Here is a 20,647-nt window from a genome sequence, read left to right as displayed (position 1 = left end):
GCGCGCGCGTTATCAGCGTGACATAACATTCTTGATAGGAAAGTGACGAGAGCCGGGTTTTCAAGAAAGGAAACGCGAGCAAGCCAGATGACGATTATTGTTTTGTAGCAGAAATACTCCCCAAATACTCGCTTTTTTCTTAGTGTGTGTGTGGCGGAAATACTCCCCGATTGTGTACGCTCTAAAAAGAGCTTATCACGAATCTTATCTCCTCCCCATGTAATGACAGAGAAGGTATATCACGGTTTCACATTCTCTACGATTAGCATTCTTGGCAGGAATTTATCGAGTGTAGATTCTTTTAGCCCCTGGAGCTCATGCGCACTTGCAATGAACCGGCGTTTTTCTTTCTTGGCGACTTTCATTTCGGACCTGGCAACCTCGGTGAACGCGGTTTGCGCGAAGATAAACAACGTTGAGCGAGCTGCAGTTTCTGTAGAATCATGGCTCTCGAAGATTTCGTCAAGTTGGATCTGCACGCTGGATATGGCAAAGCTTCACTCGACGAGCAAGATCTTCTCGCTTTTGGCGATACGTTCGGATCCAACTTCGAATGCCACACGCAGTTGGCATTACCTCCGTTTGCAAATCCCAAGGAAGGGATGGCAGCGCTGCTGAAAGACGATGCCGGCAAGCAGATCAAGATCCGCTTCGACAAAGGTACGACTACGCTGGCGTTCAAGTACAAAGGTGGAGTGATCGTGGCGGCAGACTCGCGAGCCACGGGGGGAGAATATATTGGCTCACAGACGGTGAAGAAGATAATTGTGATCAACAAATACCTCCTGGGAACCATGGCTGGCGGGGCTGCGGACTGTGTCTACTGGCAGCGTGTCCTTGCCGAGCGGTGCCGCATCTACGAGCTTCGAAACCGGGAGCGGATCTCCGTGGCAGCTGCTTCAAAGCTGCTGGCCAACATTCTTTACAACTACAAGGGCATGGGTCTCTCTCTGGGCGTCATGATCTGCGGATGGGACAAGAGGGGACCCGGGCTCTACTACGTGGACAACGAGGGCAACCGGCTTCCGGGCAACCTCTACTCGTGCGGTTCCGGATCGACGTATGCCTACGGTGTTCTCGACAACGGATACAGCTACGACATGTCGGACGAAGACGCCTTTGAGCTGGGTCGCAAAGCCATTTTTCATGCCACTTTCAGGGACTCTGCCAGTGGAGGTATTGTGCGCGTGTACCGTGTGAAAGAAACCGGCTGGGAGTGCATCAGCGAAGAAGACTGTAAGGACTTGTACTACAAGTACGAAGCGGAGAAGATGCAGTGATACCTTGTACTTGCAGTTTTTTTTTATTATTGCTCAAATAAACAGGTCATTTTCCTTGATGTAACACCATGATTTCTAAAGGCAAGAACCTCGAATTAAGAATGAAAACATCTTATATGATGTATTTTTAATGTCTGAAGGGGATCTTGAGCTATTACGAGGTAGCAGCAGGATCAGCTTTCTAGTGCTCCAGGGTGGACATTCATGGGGCATATTTTTGGGGGGCACAGCTAATGGTTCTGGCACACCCAGAACAATAGCTTTAGCAGTAAATATAATCGCTGCTGAAAAAGGTTGAAAGGCAAATGCAAAGCAATCTGAAGTTATATGAGCATTCTCTTCAAAAACGAGCAGTTGCAGATGCCACCAAGCTTCTTGTAAACTTCTTTTTTTGCATTTAAATATCTAAATATTTAGGTATACGCAGCAATATTGGTCACATCGGAAACTTTTGTTCATTCAGCATTATTCCTTCCCTTCCACCGCAAAACTTGCCAACTACTTTTTTCTAGTCTGCAGGGCCAGTTTCGTTTAGGTTTGCCGCACTGTCGTGAAATCCTGAAGCCTCCGGTCAAGCCTGTTGCTTCCAAACTTATTGCTGCGACAGATGTGCAGCGTTTTCTGCACAATTTTGCACACATATTTTTCATAGCTAAGCTTTCTCAAATAGTGATATGGCTTTATACAGTAGTGCACTGTACTTCTAATGAAAGCTCCTCTTTTAACATATAGGTATTCCCTTTGAAACAGATTGCTACAAGAACTTATATGGCCAGTTTGTTATAAGAGGGCATTTTTTAATCTATTGCATACTAGCATTCTGGCTATCCAATTTTTTGCTGTGTTCATACAAGCCTCTATAATGTAGCACTGATAGTTGGGCGAGTTGGTAAGGGTTCATGATTATGAAACGGCACAATGAAAAGACACAACACTGACGATGAAGACATGAAGACAAGTGCCGGCACTTGTCTGATACCTATGCCTGTATTAGTGTTGGTTCTATCAACACTAATACAGGCATCCTGCTTTTTTGGTCTAAAACCGATACTCTAAATGTCTCTTTCCTACTGAAACTGCTGATAAGTTAATATACATCCGTCCACATTGAATCCCAGGGTCCCCAAAAGGGGGATGCCTTCTACAGGTCTTGCAGGGTGAATGTCCCCACATTACATAACGTGCAGAGTAGTTTCAGGACTTCTGTTGCAGGAGACTTATGCCCCATACTGTTGAAATGTTTGCTTCAGTATGTCTTCGGGCAGCCAGTTTGGGGTTCATATAGCATGGATGGATTGATGCTACGATCATCCCTTTTACAGTGAAAGCTGTTATCAGATCACAATGGCAGTGGGGTAATTATCCGCCGCCGCCAGTGTCCGTAACCACTATCGCGCGGAATCAGAAAAAATGAAACGAGATGAGAATAAAATTTCTAAGCATCAACCTGGGCAACAGATACCACCGGTGGTGAGTGTTATTCTTTGCTTCCACCCACCACCTACCTAACCATTGGTAAGCAGCCACTCTGTGTGCTCGCCCACGGCTCTGGTGAGAGCGATGGTGTTTGGGGCCCTTATATATATTATAGCGAAAACTGTTAAGAGATCACAAGAGCCGCTTTTGACGCCGTAGTTGTCCGCTGCTGCCGCCGCTGCCCGTACCCACTCTCGCGCGAAATAAGAAAACCTGAAGATAGAAAAAATTCTAGGAACGGATGGGATTTGAAGTCTGACCCCGCTGCATGGCAGTCAAGTATTCTACCACAGGGCCACGCTGGTGCTTGAAACTTCTCACAAAAATGCCCTATACAGGTCTCATGTCGGGCAAGCAATCGTGTTAACATATGTGATATAGCGTCGTAGAAGAGTAAAATAACAACCAGGCATCACACAATGTGAATTGCACAACGAGTGACCGGGTTGTTCATTGCTTCCAACCCATTACAAAAGATTCAGTCGTAAATCTTCATCGCCATCGGCCACAGCACAAAGTGCGCATAATGCCTTACAGATTTGTAGCGGGTACCACGCTTCTCCGCAGAATGACGAATAATGGCACAGTGGTGCTTCCCTACTTCATGAAAGTTACAATTATTTATGGCGTAGTGGGTACCCTTGCATGTGTACTTGTATTAGGTGCCCTAAGAGAGTCGATTATGGGCTCTAGAAAGGGCGCTCTTCCAGCTTTCGATGAGACTGTGCTGCGTGTTCTGCGCAGACCTGGCGATTTTTTTTTAAACTGGGCAGTGGGCTACGAGTGACCAAGCTCAATTTTCCAATTTGCCCTAATGCCTGGCCTATTTTAATCTGTACTAAAAAAAGTTAAGGTAAACTAACCAGCAAATGAGATTTTCACGCTGCAGTAGAATGTTAAATGTAACCTGAAAAATCTTGCAGTTAATAGGAATTTCGTTTACCAATATGTATATGGATGCTGCAGTCAAATACAAAACCAATCAAGTTAGAGGCAGTTCTCCTTAGCTTTCTGCCACTAGTCCTGTAAACACTTCACTTCTTGCTATCTCAAATTTCTCCAGCTATCCCTTAAACTGAAAGGTTCATGCAGGCTACTGCTCAAACACGTGGGTATCCAGATTCCAATGAAACATTTCTGTATGAGATTATGCACGTATTTGCTTTCCCACAGCAAATACATGCGTCATCTTTACTGTAACTGAGTTTACAACTACACACTAAGGCAACCAGACTTCGCTTCAAAAGGCAAAGCACATCCTTAAATTTTCATAAAACGCCTCCCTCCAATAGTCTTTTACTCTTCTGGTAGCAACTCAGCCAACATGGTGCCATCTGATCAGCTGATACTGTGGACTCCTAGACAAGTGGCGTGACAAAATGTAACAGCAGGCAATCTCGAGGATGTGCTCGTTGAAGACTAGCTGTGCAATGATGGGTGAAGCATTGTTCTGTTTTGACATTGTGCACGCCTTTGAAAGTAGTAGGAATAACAGCACTAATATTCTATCACCGCAAATCCTTCAGATCTATGTATCACAATTTCTTTTTTAAACTTTTTCTTTTCTTGCTGCAGGGCCTTTATAATGTTCACCTAAACGTAAGTACACCACTGCTTTCACATCCTGTAATCCGAGTGGAGCTTTACTGATGACCTAGTCTGCGCTCATCACATCTGGCAATATCGAAAGTGCTGCACCAATCAGGTAAATGAGGCATGGCAGCGTAGAATCATTGTACTATTCCAGTCGTGGTACAACTGAAGGGTCAAAGCATCTCGAGAGCATGGACGTGAAGAGTAGTGAAAAAAAAAATCAGATCTGGGATATATAAACAGTTTAGAATTTGTTTGCAACTACGAATACAATGCAAAATGCACCATGTACTATGGTGATTGAAAGAAACTCAAACAGTGCGACATCAAGATTCTCTGCTGTTTCGCATTTCTTTTCAAGCGGTTGTAGCCTGGATGGTAATAAACTGCCAACAGTCAACCATGATACAACAGAGAACCATTATAGAGTTTTTTTATTACCACCAAGGTCACAGCGCGACAAAAACAGCACACTGCGCTGTTCGAGTTTCTTTCATCACCCCGTACATTGTGTTGTTCCATGAAGAAAGGAAATATATGCAAGAATACAGAGACAAGGTCTTGATTTTCTGTTGCAAACATCTTTATAACCTGTACATGTAAACAAGGCCAACAGAGCTGTTGCTTGTTGATCCTTGAAAAAGATGTCATTTGTACAAAAAAACAGAAAGCAATCGACAAAAACTGTACAGATGCAGACTTTGTGATGCAGTGTGAACAAACATCCACCTAATGAGCAAAATAATGTACAACGAATTTTCAACAACACCAATGCTACCCTAACCTCTTCTCAGTGACAGTGCACCAATGACAAGTAGCTCATGTTCGGACCACACACCTTGAGACCACAGGGCATGCCCTGTGCTGCATTATGATACTTTCACCGGGTCCAAAGCGCTTGTCACAAACAAGCAAACAAAATCCTCTTCCTGTGTCAACTGCTAGAGAACCTAACAGCAAAGTAAAAAAAAGAAAAAAAAAGCAGAAAACTGCCCTTGTTATTGAAGTATAAGAACATGCCAATGTATCTAAACTTTTCTCAAAAACTCTCCGCCTCGACTTCAAGAGGGTGAAAAGTTAACGAATAAAGTAATGCTGCCCAACCCTTGAACAAATCAGCACCCTGAAAATCAAAACTTTCTAGCAGCGCAGGCACGGTCACATAAAAGTGCATACAAGCTGCAGCATCATTTGCTGGCCTCTTCCACTTCCTGCGATTCTGTGCGCTTGCTGCACTTCTTGGTACTACTACTAGTAGTACACGCCTTTAGTTGTACTACTGCTAGTAGTATTCAGACTTACTACACTACTGGTACTAAAGTTGACAGTATAATTAAAGCATAGAGCAGCTGTACTTTGTCATTTCATTTTAGCACTGTTATTCCTTAGTTGGCCCAATGTCAAAGTACTAAAAAAAATGCCTGTGGGCTTCGGTGTCAAGCGGATGATATTTTTGTCCAACAGCAAAGTTACAGTAGCCCGGAAATTTACACGTGAGCGCAGCACTGCCATGCAGTAAGTGAACTCTCAATGGAACATACGTTGGAGGAACATTAAACTTAAGGCGAATCACGAACGTAACTTGGACGATTTTGGCAATAGTGCACGAGGCACGGGCAGTCTTGTTATTGCTTCTCAAACACGCACACACACAACTTCACACAGAAGCGTTTGATTACATGACACGTGGCTGAGATCTTTTACAGCAATGGTTAATGCAACGGTGAGTACTACACTTCAGTGGAACACCGACTGTTGCCACAAGCAATGTTTGCACACCTCTACAAAACAAAGGTGCATTGTTTGAAGTATGATATCACAGACTGAACAGTTCATGCACAAAATGGAAATGCACAGGAAAGGTGCATAAAACGACAGGACGTAGTGCAAACTCCGATATTTTAGCGTGAAAGCTTAGGCATGTTGGCAATCCACTACAAAACAAAACGTTGTCCCCCCCATATTTTGTGTTGTACTTGTTCTTACCTGTTGATAGGCAGGTTGGCAAGTGAATATACAGTAGACTCAATAAACAGAACCTGAAGGGATCAGAAAAATGTGTTCCGTCTAATAGGAGTTCCATTTACTGAGAGATGAACAGGAGTGCAGGATTCAAGTACGAAACCGATCATATTAGAGGCAGTTCCATTTAAGAGATTTCCGTTTGCTGAGAGTCTATTGTATAAACGAACAACCATAACTGCCATACATCACTTATTAGTTGGAGATTTGAAGGATGAACCTTTCAAATACAGCCATGCAGAAATAAATCTTTGTCTGTGATTAAAAAAAAAAAAAGACATGCTGATGCCGTTGGCTTTGCGTCATTATGTAAAAAAGACCCAACCGATTATTTTTAGTTTTGAGCACATTTCACAGGTTACGTATTTTTGACGCAGTTAGGTCAAATATACGATCATCTTTGTAGTGCAACATATACTGTTTAAAGTATCAGACATTTCATGTGTCTTGTGCAAGCATTAGACAAAAATTACCATATGCTGAATTTTCGCGAGTGAAAATCCCACCGACTCGTTCACAAAAGTTCGACACATCACAACTTTTTTAAAATGATCTTAGGAGATCTATTCTTGTTTCACTGCATACAATTTTCATTCCAGACTTAGGATATGCTGATTAGCTTAGTAACTCACATTTCGGAAAAAAAAAATCTCTCGCTCCTACAAGATCAAAATTTGATATTCTAAAACTACATTTCGTGCTAGAAAAAATTATCGCATATTTGAAATTGTCACATAAACATACATACACAAGCTGCGAAAATTTCACGAAAATCCGCTCAGAAATGAAGCATACGTTTATGAAACAGGATACCCCCCCCCCCCCCTAATTTTCCTTTCAATTACATATATTGTGAGCCTGTGCTACATCCGGTCCTTTCACGCGTCTTTTCTGTGCATTTGACACTTTTACGCGCAGACCCTTTTTCCGTTGAGCACGGACTGACCGACACACCCTAAGGATGGCCCCCTTGCAGAGATTGTCAAGCAGCCTACGGGAAGGGCTGCGTCGTCTGGGCTGCATACTCTGTGCCAATGAGTCCTCTGCACACTAGGCTCATCTCCACGAGTGCCTCCTTGATGATGCGCTTGTTGGATCTCTCTCTGCATTTTTGAGAAGGAAGAAAAGTTCAGCCATGTAGAGTGCTCGGCGACTGAAACGCGATACTCTGAGTGCGTAGCTACTGGCGGTGAGTCAGGTGATGGTGAAGGCGGGAATGTGTGATGCATGGTGACTGCATCCGGTAAACAGTCGTTCAGTCTAATTTTCGGTGGCACCGGTGGAGCACTGCAATCCTTCGTAACGCCCGCCAGCTCCAGCCACTTCGCACAACGTGGCACGTGAGTGCAGTGTTCCGAAGCCAGGCGCCTTCAAGAATGGCAGACTGAACCAGATGCAGTCATGTGTCACGAACGCTCTCCCCATCACACTCACTGCCAGCAAGCCACGCGCTCTGAGTATAGAGTATAGATCGCCGAGCACTGTACAGTCATGGACAATTGAAATAGAAACAAGGTCAGGCTAACTAAACCATGTTCTTCCGACTGTTTTTGCAAGAATTGGCATAATTCTGCCTCGCACACTTTAGCTTTAGCATGGGGACAAAACTTTTCCCAGCAGCATAATTACTAGGCCTGGTAATGGGGCCCTTTAAATTGCTGAGTGATCATGGTTACTTTTAATTGCTTATTTCTTGTAATTGTGTCTGTTTGTCTACCTTTTTCTGTCTAACTACAGTTTTCTATTATCTCTCAGCGAGCACTGGCCAGAGTGTGAAAAGAGAAGAAACAACTCAACATCACAATGGTGCCTTACCTAAACAAGCTGCTTGAAACCTTTCAATGATCCTCTAATAATTTCTTCACTAACTTAAGTTTTTAGAGGCTGTGAGAAATGGAGAGATAAATTTCCTTTGGGATAAAAATAGGTATAAGGCACCAAACTTAGCCATAAATCCTTGACGAATTAAACGAGATGATACGCTGTCCCACAGGCTCAAGAAAGGAATGACTGTTTTTAAGGTTACTAAATACTAAATCTAGAGACTTTTCGACAATGTTACCTCCGACGCTTGCATGTATTTTTCAGGAAGGCCTCCTTGTCCTGCTCACACGTATTCGCTAGCATCTTTTATACAGTTTTTGAAATTACGTAGCCTAATATGTATTTGAGCTTTTTTCTTTTTTTTTTTTGCAAAAGCAGCCCATTTTATACTAAATAGGTATAGTGGCTTCATTCCAGTAGGTTCTCACTGTACCTACTGGTACCTGTGGAGCTCTCATTGTATGTATGCATTTGTCACGTGTGTAAAACCCTTCTCTAAACAAATAACTACAATTATTACGAAAGTGAGCTCACTTAAGAAGCACACGCATGTAGCGCACTCTGTGCTCCTGCTTCAGCTGCGGACTCGGGAAATCTGGCCGCGAGAGCAGCAGTTCCGAGACACACTGGCTAGTGGCCGGCAGGTTTTGCTTGGTCAGCGCCAGAACCACGTCGGCCATGGGTTCCACCGATGACCGTGGTGACTGGCCACCACCGACCACCTGTGGTGATACAACAGCAGGCACTTTTGCGTTCCTTGCACACTTAACAGCTGAGCTGTTTAAGCTCAAGGTAATGTCCGTGTAGCATAGACACAAAACTGCGGATATGCACCCCAGAAAGCAGGTATGTGCCAAGCAGCTCCTAGCATAGCCATGGATAGTATAGTATATAGCAAGGGGGTGGGAAAGGGAAGTTATGGTGAGGAGGAAGAAAGGCAGGTGGGGAGAGTACATCATTGCATAGCCTTGTGTAGTATAGCACAGCAAGGGGGGTGGGAAATGAAAGTGAGGAGTGGTGCAAGGGTGAGAAGGAGGGAAAGGAGTATGGGAGAGGGTAAGGCATTGCATAGCATGTACAGTTGGAATAGGAAGGGGGTGGGAAAGAGAATAGAGGGTGAGGAGGGGGAAAGGAGGAACGCCACCAGCTCAGCCGTTTCCTCAGTCTTCGAACGACTAGAGTGAAGGCCATGCTTTTGTACACTGCAAAAACAGGAAGTGGTAGCATGGACTGGAGATGCACCACTGCAGACACGTTTGGTTTTCCCAAGTGCGTAGCAGTGATTTTTGATGGTGTTTTGTTGCACAAGCGAATAAATTCCAGGCACAATTTAATGACAACATCCTTGCTGCGACACTGGGAACCAAACGTGCACATCCAGGATGGTATATGTCCAGTATGGTATCACACCGTTTCAAAGCAGGCGATGCAGTGGTGGCTCCTCGCTTCCCGGCATCAGACACTGTGCGCCAAAATGAAGGTCACTACCAGTGGAAGTAGTTTAAAGGTGGCACTTTCAAATTACAATTTCGAGTCAAGATGTGTGCTTAGATCCCAGTCTCGTGCATGACTAAACGAAACTGAGCAAATTTAATCAAAAAGGAGGAACAAAAAAAAGAGCTCGAGGTCATAACTTATGCTACCATTGCTTCTTGCCCCTGTGTCATCCCCCGTGTGTAGCTTTCAGCACGCTCATTGCAATTAAAGGAGAGAGTAAGCGCTTGAAGTGTGTGACAAATTCCTGTAAATACTTGTACTTCACTGGTTCCAAAAATGTTTGTGGCAATTAATTCGTGAGGCAAACTCCTATAGTGAGGCGATTCGATAATTACTTGGAAAATTGCGTTACTTGTGATAATTGTGATACAACAATTACTTGGGAATTGTGTTGCAGGGCCCATTTAAAGGGCCAGTAAGAAACCCCACTGTCCAAAATGTGCGACGAAGCGATAACTGCACACTTGTACGATGTGAACATGCTGCCACAAGAACTCTGCGAATAAGTGCTCTAATAAGTAAGTTACAGGGTATAGAACAACCCGCTTCAGCTGGTTTCGGTTTCTCACTCAGCCTTCCCACTTGTCTCAGCAGCAAAGATAGCTGTAGCTGTAGCCTGTTGTTGTGACTACGCCCACTTAGGCAACGTAACACGATGTCAGTGATTAAGTCAGGCACACAGTCAACGACTGAGCAAGGCTCCCTCCAAGTGTCATGTCAGAGCGGCGCTAGGGTCACCCTCACAGCGTGGTGAAGCACGGTAAATGCGCGGCCAAAACCACAACACCGCAGGGCCAAGGCACCGTTTCGTATTGCAGAGGACCAATCGACGAAGTCGGTGGCTACGTAATGTTACCCATGGGCAAGATTACGTCACTGCACGTACAAGGAGGACTGGACAGGCACTGGAGATGGGTGCAGGAATTGTGTCGCGAAATGGAGCGTCTACGCAGCGCGCCGCGCTGCAATATTCATAAAATGTGATCGCCGTGGCTTTCTGTACAAATTGGCGAGCCTGTTTGGTAGATGTAAAAAAAATGTCTCAGCCCGTTTACTGGCCCTTTAAGTATTGCTATTTACACCCATGCTTTTGCTTTTGATGCAGTATCACGATGTGTGCACAGAGATCCCCAAAGGGATGTGTCCTTTTAGCTGCACTTCGCTCCCTATAGCAGCTACACTGTCCTCTATGCTGTTGGCTGTGCCACTGCTCGGAAGGAACGGCCAGCACTATGCCAACATTCACCCGCAAAAAAAAAACGCATGTTGAAAAGCAAACTCACCACGAGGCACCTCTCCAGAATAAGCATCCGGTAAGTGTCCACCACTTGTGCAAGTTGTACAAGCGTCTCATGCTGTAGGCTCTGCTGGATAACTTCAGCCTGCAAATAGAAAGAGCATCACATAACAATGGTGACGCCAACTTAGGAAGCCTGCCCTCCAGCCATCATCGTGCCCTATGACCATGGTTACGTGCAATTTGCCATGCCAATTAAGTGTCGTGTGCCGGGGATATCGCGGCAATCATGTCGAAGGACCGAGCGTGACGTTCTCCTTACCAGGAAAAATGCAGCTGCCTTGACTGTTCCTTTCTCGGGAAGTCCAATGGCCACAATAGCTTGAACAGAAAGCAGGGTAGAGAGCAATGCTGATATCCATGCAAAAAAGGCCACTATATTGCACAAAGTTGAAGAAACAGAGGGCAGCAATATATGTAAGAGAGAAGTTCAACTTCAGTTAAACAAGACCGCTCATACCATAATCACTTGCCGGCCATATACGCATCAAGCAATGTGTGTGTACAGATGTAAACTGCATTTCCTTTGTTGTTAATATAGCAATTCGTCACCACTTTTTGTTTTCGGTCTCGTGAAATATGTGACACTGTTGCGCTTACTACTTTTTCTACAAATTTTATTCAACCAGGTCATGTATTGTCTACTTTCCCAACTTACAAAATACCCACCAGTGATTGTAGTATTTATAAATAAAACAAAAAATAAAATAAAAGCGCCTTTTCTATGTCCCTTCGACGGGCGACAAATGAAACCTAAAGGTTGCGAAGGATGGACACCTCAATTTCCAGTGTGTCGGCTGCAGTTATCAGCTGCTGTTTCGCGAGAGATCGAGCGGGCACGTTGCAGCATCCCGCGGTGGCCACTAACTATATGCAGCTCGCGATGCTCAAATCAGCCAATGGCTGTGGACTGTGTTTACGGTACGGTCATGCGGATTTATGGCATCATTTATCGAGACAAAAGGGAGCAATTTGTAGCAGACTTTGAATATTAATTGCAAGTTCCAGGCTGTGTGCTGCGCTATAATGTAAGGCTCACGCGTTCTCGGGAGCCTCTACTACCGATCGGCAGCGTTTTCTGGCCATGCTGAAAAGGTGTTGTAGAGCCCCTTTAAGGGAGACCCTGCTTCTGAAACATGTTTCTTGTTTTTGAGCGTATCATTATGAAACTTTCACAGCTTATGTATTTTTATGTGCTGATTTCAAACATGCAATTATTGTTCTAATACAATATGTAGTTTTGAAAGTATTAAATAGTTTTTGTATTGTTAGGAGCAGGCTTTATTTCTAAACTGTGAGAGTTATCAAGCAAATCAGCCTATCACAATAACCTGGAATCAATGCTGTATGCAATAAGACAAGAATGGATGTTCTAGGCCCATTTGAACAAAAGTTATGATATGTTGAACATTCCCAGCTTGATCCCAGTTTGACCAAGCTTGACATCGCTGACTTGCCAAGTGTTCAACGTACTATAACTCTTGTTCAATTGGGCCTAGAACATCCATTTTTGTTTTATTGCAAACAGTATTCATTCCAGCTTATTGTGATATGCTGATTTGCTTCATAACTCTTACAATTTATAAATAAATATTGCTCCCAACAATATACATGAAAGATTTGATATTTTGAAAACAGCATAGTGTACTAGAAAAATGATTGCATATTTGAAATCGGGACATAAAAATACATGAGCTGCGATAGTTTCATAAAAAAGTACTCAAAAACAAAGAAGTATGTCTTCGAAGCAGGGTCCCCCCTTAAAGGGACACTAAAGGCAAATAATAATTTATGTCAGAGTGAAAGCCCAATGTATGACAACTTCTAAAACGGCAATATTATCAACAGCAGTGCCCTACTTACCGAGAAATTAAGTTAAATGTATCACATGATGAGCGCCACGAGTGGGACATTTTCGAAGTGATCCCGATGACGTAGGGAAGTCGGCCTACAATAAATCACTAGTAATCAAACTAGCGGCAGTAAAAAAAGAACATTCCGAGCATCAAAAGACGTAATAAAATGCTGTTTGTTCGTTTCCGCTTGATTCATGGAAAACAAAACCTCCGTGGCGTTGCCATGGGGAACGGCGCGCGTGGTTCAAAGGTTCCGTTTTCGCCGAGCTGTGCCTCGCCCGTCTCAGTGGTAGTTTCGGGATCGCGTACTGCCGTGCGTGTTTTGCGCGCTCGTGAAAGTCGCTCTGACAGGAAGTTCGACAAAATGCCGCATGCGTGTGATATTGCCGGATGCCCGAATGGTGCACAACGCGAGCGCTGCAGCAAGGAAACCGGTGTGTCTTTTCACTGGGTGCCGCGGAATGAACCCTTACGCTCGAAGTGGCTTAGTGTCATGCCATTGCGCCAGTGTGCTAAACAGTCAAAACCTCTGCGTGTGTGCTCGCTGCACTTTCGTACTGAGGATTACGAGACCAACCGCAACTTGGTGACGGCTTTGAATGTGCCCATCCGAGCAAGTCTTTGCCGCAGCGCCGTTGTTGCTAGGCTGCTACTAGTGTCGGCGGCCGCGCAGTAAAAGCGGGCAACGTTGGGCACGGCAGCAGTGACGTATGAGAGTCGTATTTTCAGGCGGGAGATTTGAAGCGCGCTAACGCGATGCGGACCACTAAAAACGTGATTTTATTTCAAAATAAGCACTTCCTTGGCACAAAAGCAGCGCTACGAGGTTTCTGGACCGCTATTTCAACAATCAACGTCGACTTAATATTTGCCTTTAGTGTCCCTTTAAGTGCCTCATGCTTCAATCAGAATTCAGTGTTCCAATACCCAACAAAGCACGCATAGGAGTCAAAAGCAAGCAAGAACAGTGACGAATGGAAGGCAGCTCACCACACTGGAACACCATGGAGAGATTGACAACCTCTGTGCTCAGAACGTAAACGGCCTTGCGGGCAAGCTGCAATGGCATTTTACATTCAATCAATACCCGAAGCTAAAAAAGATGCTAAAACCTATAATCCTTTCAAAGCTATAAGCAAGATACTTACGTTGCCAAGGCACTGATAGAAGGACTCCAGAACGGCTGTTTTTTCTTGAAAGTCTGCAGAGTGAATAAAAAATAAATAAATAACCGCTGTGCTGCGTATTTAACTACATGCCCAGCACCATCAACAGATCTATTCTTTACGGTAGAGAGTACCTTGAAGTTGAGAACTCTCACGAATGCTCTTAAAAGCAGTTGCAGTGACTTGGCACCTACAGCATTTCACCAGCGAAAGAAATAAGGTATTTTCTTGCATATAAACCGTAAAAAAATACCGAAAATTGGATCGAGGTTCTGCTAATATGAAAACTTGTGCGGCTTCACAACAATGCTTTACAGTATTGCCAAGGAAGATAGCCTCACGACGATACGCGAGGATTTTTTTTTTTTTTATTTTTTCGCTGCTTGTAGTTGGGGGTGCAGGTTATATGCAGGGGTGAGCTACACACGATAAAATACGGTACTTCGGCGGTCTGATTTCAAACCTTGGCGTTTGCACTTGAATGAGCGTGCTGTGCATGTTACAGATACTGACCTGTCCCACAATAACATTACAGAGCATGTTAAAACGCTCCGCATGGTCAAAATTGACCAGTGCCTGCCAGATAACCCCCAGCAATTAAATGCTTCATGGAGGCAATACATGCAGATCACTTTCCAAACAAGCTTACTAGTTTTAATAAAAAGTGGCCCAACGTTTCGAGGATAACAAACGCTGGGGTTTTACGCCCCAAAACCACATGGGACACATGGGTGTTCTTTGCATTTCAACATTTCAAGGATAACTCAGCCTATTCTTCAGGGGTGACAAATTACACGAATGAAAGGTGAAAAGACGCACATGACAACTTTAACTTGCTTATTCTAAAAATCCAGTCATTCCTTGTGACACACGAAACTTCTCTCATGCATTGTACTCCCTTGACATAAAAAAAGAAGTTCTTTTCTGTTCACATCAGGGAGGCTACATTGATATTGTTCAATTTCACCCCGTATAAACTTCACCATAATGAAATCAAATTTAACCAGTCGTGGATGCTCCAAGGAGCACTTTTTGACGTAGGCATGCTTGTCTTTACCCTCTCCTTCTTTAAGCATGGCTATAGCAAAAAGAAGAACACACAGCAGATCTTAAAATTTCGAACTTTCTCAAGGGACACAGGCATTTAATAATTTGCAGACACGATCTCTACCAAGTAGTCTATGCGCCAAGCCTGTCTGTTTAACGCATAAAGCTGTTCAGGGACCATTTAATGATTATTTTGGATGCCTTCAAGATTCATGCTATCATAAATATTGTGAAGCAGTGACATTAAAACGAAAAAAACTCGCCAGGTCCCTTACGCATTCACGTAAAACGCACTCGCCTCAGTCCATGTACTGATCCGCCCCCGCACCCCTCCGAAAATATTCTAAACCTAATGGGATTTTTCACTGCCTCCAGGAACAGAGGTATTGCAAGCTTTTTGCCCCTCACCTGGTTTTGCATTGCCTCCGTGATCAGCCCACCTTTGACCAATATCCGCCACGGTGTATTAGAGGTTATGATGCTCGAATGCTGACCAGAAGCTCGCGGGATCGAATTCCGGCCACGGTGGCCACATCTCGATGAAGGAAAAATGGTATAGGCTTATGTGCTTAGATTTAGGTGTATGTGAAAAAACACCAGACGGTCCAAATTTCCGGAGCCCTCCACCACAGTGTCCCTCATAATTATATCGTGGTTTTGGGACATAAAACCCGAACAATTATGCATTACCTTCGACCAGGTGACAATGTCATGTGGTGACATCATGCGGCATCATATGTGACGTCACTGTGATGTCACAAATTTTGGTGATCTGTGATGTCATGATGATGTCATAAGGACTTCATCACAAAATGATTTTTTTGCATCACTCGTGGTGGACACAGACAGTCAATTTTCCCATTTCACGAGGAGTCTAAGGCTTTTCGTCTAAAAAAGAGCACGTAAGAAGCTGGACAGTACGCACTGTCCAAGGATGTCAATGCTGGCAACAAGGTCGCGTTACAGATCCTCCCGAGAGCTGGAATAACAGCTGGGTGTGGCCTGTCGCTCGGAATCGATAACATCACCAACAGTGGCCGACAGGTGTCCACAACGCTTGCCTGTAGGGAAGAGACAAGGTTTGAAACAATCAGCACTATGACGCATGCCTGCTGAGAAAATATACCACACACAAATAAATTACAGGGTTAAACTTTTCAAGCATTTCGAGGTGTGTGCTGTGTAGAATGAGAGAAAATTTGGAAAGGGTGCTGGTTGGGGAGGAGGGCGGGCTTGCACTCTTAAGTCATACACAGTAGCAGGAAATGCTGCAAAGGCTAAATATCTTACTCTCGCATAAGTAACAAAGATGTGTGTGACATGAAAGAAAGATGCAAGTATATAAATTCAATGGAATGTCTAAGTTTGTTATGGATTAAGTAAACTAAGTAGACTAAGTAAACCTACATAAGTAAACTAACCAAACAGTTCCATGCGCATATTTTGTTCAAGGTATGCGCATTCTTTATTGCCGAGAGCCAGCGACAGCACTTGCACACCAATCACCTGTTTTTCTTATACAAAAGGACCGGGAAATTTTTCAGGCTTTTTGTACAAGAAAAGCAGGTGAACAATGTGCGAATGTTCCATCGCTGGCTCTCAGCAATAAAGAATGCGCATACCTTGAACGAAATCTGCATATGTAACCGTTTGGTTAGGTGTGGCACGAGTAGATTGCGTAGGTATGTCAAGAGTTGGAAAAGATCACTAAAAAACCCCCCCTAACGCCACTTTTTTTCCGTGTTGCGCAGCCTCCTGCACAGCTTGTGTATTTGCACGGCTTGTGTATGTTTTTTCTGCGAGTGAATGCTCACTTGAAGTTTAGCACTGCGTCCTGTCTTCATCTTGTCAGTTGTTTTTTGCACTAATTAGTTACTTCTGTGTTGGCTGGCATTGAGCGAGGCTTCGGCAAAAATGCGGATACGACTGCGCAAATAAAGGTTTTCTAAAACAAAAGCTTCATAAACGGATCCCATTAAGCCATTTTACATTTCAAAACAAAATTTCGCTCACCTGCAGGGTGTAACCAAACGGCGGAAGGATGAAACAGACGACAAAGTGTCGCAGAGTGAACACTGACCGTGTCGTCTGTCTTCCAACTATAGTGGCCGTTCCACTACATTTTATGTTTCATGAAACTGCACATCAAAACCGAAGTTCTCAAAGTTATATAAAACTTATTTCTGTGCAATGCTAAGAAAAAAAGATAGTTCATTTCGGACTCGTTTAATGCAAAATTAACGCGAAGAACGGTTCTAGCCAGTGCGGCTACGAGGTGTCCGGGCTCTTCGTGAATGAAGCCAATCCGATTCTGACATATACCAGCATTCCCATGCATACAACAGCCTTGCAGCGCCAGTTTGTCCTCTAGGTAATAGTAGGAAACTCTATGGCTCAAGCGGAAAGGAAACATGCCGGCTGTCTTCACTGGCGTGAAAGGCACATGGGAGGGGAGGTCTCGGAGAGGGGCACTGCGTGGCTCGGGCAGGAACTGTATACTTTGAGAGACCGGGCACAGTTGCACGCACCCTATCTCGACAGGGATCAGTAGGCAGTTCATTCCTTTGTACTTGCCGTGTTCTCGCCACTCAGCTAGCATAGAAGCGATACACAACACAAAGGGCGCTTCGCTCATTGTAGCGCTTACATTTCTTCCCGCCAGCGTTTTGAGTTATACGTCAGATCGGATGCTAGAAGTGTTAGCTGCCAACCCTACTTCGTATAACATTTCCTTTTGTTGCTGTCGCATTCGTTGCTTTGCCCTTGCACCGAAACTGCGACTTTCTTATTCACCCTCTTTCGTTTCCCTTTATTCTTTAATTTAAAACTACAAATACCATATTTTCTCGCATATAACCCGCACAAAATAAAGAAAATTCGGAGATAAAGTTAGGGTGCAAGTTAACCCCTTAAGTGCTTTATTTTTTTGAAAATTTCCCAACCAAAAGTGCCTATTTTTTTTATTGCTCATTTCGAATCTGATTGTACTAAAAAGCAGCTTGTCGATGTTGAAAAAATATTTGTACCACATACTTAGTCAAATCAAAATGCGGAATAACGCAAGGGGGCCTGTTGCAGCTCCTGGACCAAAATCGAGTTTCCTTTCTCAATTTTTCCCCGTTTTCTCCTCGCTTCCGAGAGCAAACGAAGCACATTTGAAGAAACTGCTGAATATATTCCATAAGGTCATCAGGCGATGACAAGTTGAAAGTTTTGCCTGGAATGGCCAAGAATGGAAAGCGAGGAGGCTTCACAGGAGGATTGTCCGCATCAAGCAGAATCTACTGGCGAGCACTTGCGACGTTCGCTTCCGAGCTGTTTTCATCATCTCCGGAGGAGATGCTCAATTCACCGCTTTCGCTGTCTTCACTTCCGCACACAAGATAAACATCTGTATCCGAATGATCATCACTCGTAGAAGATGACGAAAATGAACAGCCTCTTTTTCGTGTTGACCAGTCAGTTATGCATGGGTGACCGCCACCGCAAGCCATCTTTTCATACAAAAACCGCGCTCTTTCCGCAGGAGAAAAATAAATTGCCAAGTAAATGCTGCCATCTGGTGGATTACACGCAATCTAAGCTGTAGAAGAGCGCCTCTTGTCCTGAACGCTAGAGGGGAGTACCTATTCCGCTAGGACGAGCTCTGCTCGTCCAAAGCAGTTTGGGGACAGTTTGGGCAGGACGCGCTCTGCTCGTCCAAAGCAGTTAAGGGGTTAAACAAATTTCAGTGCTCAGGTTGGCTTCACAGCAATGCAAAAACGGCGGCTTCAAGGCAATATGTGGTGATCAATATTGTTTAATTTTTATTTTTCCGCAGATTGCAGTTGGGCGTGTGGGTTATATGCAGGACTGGTTATACGCGAGAAAATACAGTACTTGCCTCCATGTGTGTTCGGTTTTCTTTCTTTCGTTAATAGCATGGCTTCGGCAACGCAGCCTGCAAAGCCGGAAAGTGAGTACAGGAACCAAATCCACAAAATCGTCAAGGTTAATGAAATGCTCCACCAATTGAGCTGCAGCTGCCAGATGCACAGGTGCTCATAGAATCATTCGGAATGCCAGACAGGCTTGTGCTAGCCGGCGGAGCATGCTGATGGAAAAAATAGTGCCAGGGTCTGCACATGCGCAGGATCTCTAGTGAGCAAGCCTTCTTCAATGGCATTGCCTTGCGCCAAACGGCTAGCGTTATGTGCTTCTTAGCGCTCAGCAAAACTCCAGGCTTCGCTAGCATTATTCGCAAACATGTACCGTAAATATATTGCCCAGTCAGGATAGTGATGTCGAGAAGATATATATGGCGCCAGATAGAACAAAAGATTACCCGATTTACCAGATTGTAACGCGACCACAATGGTAGCACGAGGGGTGACTTTTCATTGCACCCAGGAAGAAAAAAAATAATAATAAATAAAAGATTTGTGTGCATCATTTCACTTTCTAGACAACTTGAATTTCAGTAATTTCAGTATTCAATTGTAACGCGAGGGTCGACTTCAGGTAGCAAAAATTTGGAAAAGCTCGTTACATTACAGTAAATATGGTAAATTTGCCCAAGCACTCCAACGTGTGTATGCTCCAACGTACGCACACACATACACATCACATAACCCATCCAACCTTCTCCCATCACAACGCTAAGTTTCAGCTAACATAATTAAAGCCTTTTGGTGCAAGGCAACACCAGTCCAGATGCACTAGGGAGCGAGGCTTGCTAGCGAGGGAGACCGCGCACACGCAGACCATGGCTATATTGTTCCACAGGTGTGCTCCTCCGGTAAGCAGCCGCCTTTTCAGTATTTCGAATTATTTCGTGAGCACCTGTGCACTCGTCCACTTCGCTGGGTATTTGTAAACACGAATTTTAATGCAAGCCCCGGGAGTGTTGGCAGTGCCACTTGGGGTCACAGTGATGGTTGCGGCACATTAAACCACAGGCATAGCGTAGTGTGTGAAACACAGGAGCAGGCGTCAGGGCAACAGCAGTAGACCGCATCTCGACACTTACCTGGGGACAGGCCTCTTGGAGTTGGACCAAAAGGCAGAGGAGCTGCTCAGCTGCGGGCCGTTCGAGTGCCACAGCTGCTCGTTTTACGCACTCGCAAAGAGCCTGCAAAGTCGAGATAAAATGCAGTCGTGAGCAATGTGCACACACTGAAGAAGTGATAACCATGCGTGCTGTTTTTTATGCTTTCGTAAATTGCACATGCTGTTGTCAGAGCTAGGAATTTCACCCTTTGTTGGGCAAACTTGTACCCCTTTTGGACACGCAACAATCTAAGCACAATGACAGCAATGAGCACGATCATTGAGTCTGAACCTGCACTTTAGGCTTGCTAGCTATTTATCCTTGGTGGCTTGCCTGGACCAAAGTTTTGAAAAACTTTGGTCCAGACATGCCACCTGGACTTTGGTCAAACTTTGGTCATTGACCAAAGTGTTGAAAAACTTTGGTTAATGACAGACAACACATCATGTGGTGTCACTCCGTGTACCTATCTGCAAAAAAAAAGAAATTCCAGTTTCTTCTTTTGCAGATGACAAGTACCAACAGCGACATCACTTGGTGTGACGTCACCGACAAACCCT

At 44.4% G+C, this 20,647-nt stretch overlaps 2 protein-coding genes across 2 annotated transcripts in view; one reads left to right on the top strand and one right to left on the bottom strand.

Annotated features, from left to right (window-relative positions):
- The first annotated feature begins 409 nt into the window (after nt 1-409).
- LOC119404771 (proteasome subunit beta type-5) lies at nt 410-1,339 on the top strand. The gene has a single exon (XM_037671432.2). The coding sequence runs from the start codon at nt 444-446 to the stop codon at nt 1,278-1,280; it is 837 nt and encodes a 278-aa protein (XP_037527360.1). The 5' UTR covers nt 410-443; the 3' UTR covers nt 1,281-1,339.
- Nucleotides 1,340-4,914: 3,575 nt separating this feature from the next.
- Nucleotides 4,915-20,647, bottom strand: part of LOC119404770 (importin-13) — a 32,725-nt gene continuing 16,992 nt past the window's right edge. The window contains exons 14-21 of the mRNA XM_037671429.2: nt 20,067-20,168; nt 15,984-16,119; nt 13,994-14,046; nt 13,836-13,902; nt 11,252-11,310; nt 10,976-11,074; nt 8,730-8,917; nt 4,915-7,474 (exon numbers count right to left, since the gene is read on the bottom strand). Of these exons, the coding sequence (XP_037527357.1) occupies nt 7,363-7,474; nt 8,730-8,917; nt 10,976-11,074; nt 11,252-11,310; nt 13,836-13,902; nt 13,994-14,046; nt 15,984-16,119; nt 20,067-20,168 (816 nt within the window). The 3' untranslated portion in view covers nt 4,915-7,362. The remainder of the gene's footprint in view (nt 7,475-8,729; nt 8,918-10,975; nt 11,075-11,251; nt 11,311-13,835; nt 13,903-13,993; nt 14,047-15,983; nt 16,120-20,066; nt 20,169-20,647) is intronic.

Source organism: Rhipicephalus sanguineus, chromosome 9 (genome assembly GCF_013339695.2).
Source record: "Rhipicephalus sanguineus isolate Rsan-2018 chromosome 9, BIME_Rsan_1.4, whole genome shotgun sequence".
NCBI classification, from domain to species: Eukaryota; Metazoa; Arthropoda; class Arachnida; order Ixodida; family Ixodidae; genus Rhipicephalus; species Rhipicephalus sanguineus.
The sequence above is the reverse complement of the archived record's forward strand: the minus strand, read 5'-3'. Positions and strand labels throughout refer to the sequence as shown.

Coding starts and splice junctions, on each gene's coding strand:
- LOC119404771 (XM_037671432.2), top strand. CDS start 444: ATGGCTCTCGAAGATTTCGTCAAGTTGGATCTGCACGCTGGATATGGC.